This window comes from Aethalodelphis obliquidens, unplaced genomic scaffold (assembly GCF_003676395.1).
Source record: "Aethalodelphis obliquidens isolate GAN/ISIS:26980383/991018 unplaced genomic scaffold, ASM367639v1 scaffold16, whole genome shotgun sequence".
Classification (NCBI taxonomy): Eukaryota; Metazoa; Chordata; class Mammalia; order Artiodactyla; family Delphinidae; genus Aethalodelphis; species Aethalodelphis obliquidens.
The window spans coordinates 29,211,075-29,213,877 of record NW_020837960.1 but is presented as its reverse complement, the minus strand read 5'-3'; the positions used below and the strand labels follow the sequence as shown (position 1 = coordinate 29,213,877).

The 2,803-nt window shown below is 65.8% G+C and overlaps 1 protein-coding gene across 1 annotated transcript; it reads left to right on the top strand.

The window, feature by feature from the left end:
• Positions 1-724: 724 nt before the first annotated feature.
• On the top strand, positions 725-2,033 carry GSX1 (GS homeobox 1). Its single transcript, XM_027116790.1, has 2 exons — positions 725-1,176; positions 1,650-2,033. Exons 1-2 carry the CDS (start codon positions 765-767, stop codon positions 2,027-2,029), a joined length of 792 nt encoding a protein of 263 aa, XP_026972591.1. The 5' UTR covers positions 725-764; the 3' UTR covers positions 2,030-2,033.
• Positions 2,034-2,803: the final 770 nt, after the last annotated feature.

Here is a 2,803-nt window from a genome sequence, read left to right as displayed (position 1 = left end):
ACAGGAAGATGAGAGCGATTCCACAGGTGGAAATCGGAGGCCGGCTGGGGGGACGCTCGCGGGGTGCACAACGCCGAGCTGAGGAGACTAAGTGGAGGCAGCCTGATCTTGGGGGGCGAGGGAGAAATGAGAGAAGGAGGGGGACGGCGACCGAGCGCGCAGAGAAGATGGGGGTGTGCGCCCATGGGGATCTGTGGAAGCGAGGCATTGGGGGTGCAAAATCAATAAGATAAACGGGCCGATCGCCAACGCAAGGCCAAAGGGGAGTAAGGAATAAAGAGAAAGAAAAGAATATTAAATCGCAGGAGAACGAGAAAATAAACCCGCAAAGGGGAGAGGAGGGGGCGAGGGCGCCTGTTACGGCTTGGGTGGGGTTGACAAGAATGGAGTACATTATGCAGTTCATTTAGTTAACAAGTGAAATAATGAGGAAGCGTGCAGAGTGAATGCCAAGAGAAAAGGCACAAAAACCCTATTGAGAGGCCCCGGCCGCTCCTGGCGTAGCCCATCACATGGCAATAGTCCTATTTAAGCGGCGCCGCCGGCGCCTTTCAGCACCACTAGTGCTGGCCAGCACCCCGCGCTCTCTGGGCGGCGCCCGCGGCAGCAGCGGAGGCGCCTCCAGCCCCGGCTTCAGCGGCGCCTCCGGCCTCCCCGGAAGAGGCAGCTGAGCGCGGCCGCGGCCCGGGGAAGTGCGTGGTGAGCCCCGAGGTCCGCGGGGCGCCGGGAGCGGGCTGGCGGCGGGGCGACCGCGCACGGGGGCCATGCCGCGCTCCTTCCTCGTGGACTCGCTGGTGCTGCGCGAGGCCGGCGAGAAGAAGGCGCCGGAGGGCAGCCCGCCGCCGCTCTTTCCCTACGCGGTGCCGCCGCCGCACGCCCTGCACGGCCTCTCGCCCGGCGCCTGCCACGCGCGCAAGGCCGGGCTGCTGTGCGTGTGCCCGCTCTGCGTCACCGCCTCGCAGCTGCACGGGCCCCCCGGGCCGCCCGCGCTGCCTCTGCTCAAGGCGTCCTTCCCGTCCTTCGGCTCGCAATACTGCCACGCGCCCCTGGGCCGCCAGCACTCGGCCGTGTCGCCCGGGGTCGCTCACGGTCCCGCGGCCGCCGCGGCCGCCGCCGCGCTGTACCAGACCTCCTATCCGCTGCCCGACCCCAGGCAGTTCCACTGCATCTCCTTGGGTAAGGCGGGGAGTGGGGAGGTGGGGCGGGGAGGGACGGGACCGGGCAGACGAAAGCTGACTAGGCGGGCATGGGGGATGAGGACCCTGGGCGTTCTGCGGGCGATGAGGGCCATTTCGGACCCCTGAGTGGACACTCTGGGTGGCATGCGGCTGGAGGGACGGGACAGGACAGGGCACGGGGAGGGAGGGTGAGGCAGAAGGTTGAGGCCCTGGCGGGGGCTCCCAGGACGAAACGAGGGCTGGGGTTCAGGGCGCTCCAGAAGGGAGCACGGGGGCCGCGTGACTCCGGGAGTACCAGGGTCCCGAGGCTTGGCGAGGAGGCACCCGCGGTTACGCCGCTCTGCATTGTGTTCAGGGCAAAGAGGTGGGTGAGAGACCAAAGACCCGGGATTCTGACGGCCGCCTACCGGAGGATCGGGCCCAGAGCGAAGGGTCTGATCGCTTCCGTGTCTGCACCCCTACCCACTCCAGACAACAGCTCGAACCAGCTGCCCAGCAGCAAGAGGATGCGCACGGCGTTCACCAGCGCGCAGCTGCTAGAGCTAGAGCGCGAGTTCGCCTCAAACATGTACCTGTCCCGCCTGCGCCGCATCGAGATCGCGACCTACCTGAATCTGTCCGAGAAGCAGGTGAAGATCTGGTTCCAGAACCGCCGGGTGAAGCACAAGAAGGAAGGCAAAGGCAGCAACCACCGCGGCGGCGGCGGGAGTGCGGGTGCCGGCGGGGGCGCACCGCAAGGCTGCAAGTGCGCGTCGCTCTCCTCAGCCAAGTGTTCCGAGGATGACGACGAATTGCCCATGTCTCCATCCTCATCGGGGAAGGACGACCGGGATCTCACGGTCACTCCCTAGGCGCACGCCTCCCCGGGTCGCCCATCCCAGACACTCCCCGCGGCTCAAAGACTGGTCCTGGGACGCAGCGCCGTTTCCCAGGCACCCACAGCCAAATGGCGGCCACGCCCGGATTTGACACGGCTCTGCGGAGGCCCCCGGCCCTGGGAAGCGCCGAGAGCTTGGCACACCTGGCCTTGCTATCCCTACCCCAGGGCCCGCGGCCGTCCAAAGCGGACTCCGAGCTGTGCACACACTGCACGCGCGCGAGTCCTTCTCAGTCACGCAGCACAGCGGCCCGGCCCAGCGCCCTGCTGGCCGCCGGCGCCTCCCCGCCCGCCCTCTCTGGACTGGCTCAGTCTTCCTCGCTTCCTCCCCTTTCTCCACCCTGGGTCAAGCTCGGCCTTTGACGCCTCGGGTGCCCATTCGCTCCCCCTCCCCCCTTTACGTCTTTCCCTCCCCACCCCTTTCCTGCGGTGATTTATCCACGCTCCCACCCCCCCCAGACACATTTATGAACGTCTGGGTTTTGTTTTTCTTTTCCTTTCTCTTCCGCTCCTCGAAGTTCAGTCGTCCCTCCATCAGACCTTGCTGTGCCCATGGCTCCTCTCCCACGAGCGAAATTGCCTCCCGTGGTATTCGTGTTGGGGAAACCGATTCACTTTGTTTCGGCGACGCTCTGCATTCCCCCAGAGGCCGGCTCTCTGCCTCTGACGACCCCTCTTCTCCCAGACCCCGGCCCCGCCCCAGCCTAGCTTGTAACTGTAAGGTCTCTGTAATACCAGAAGATATTTA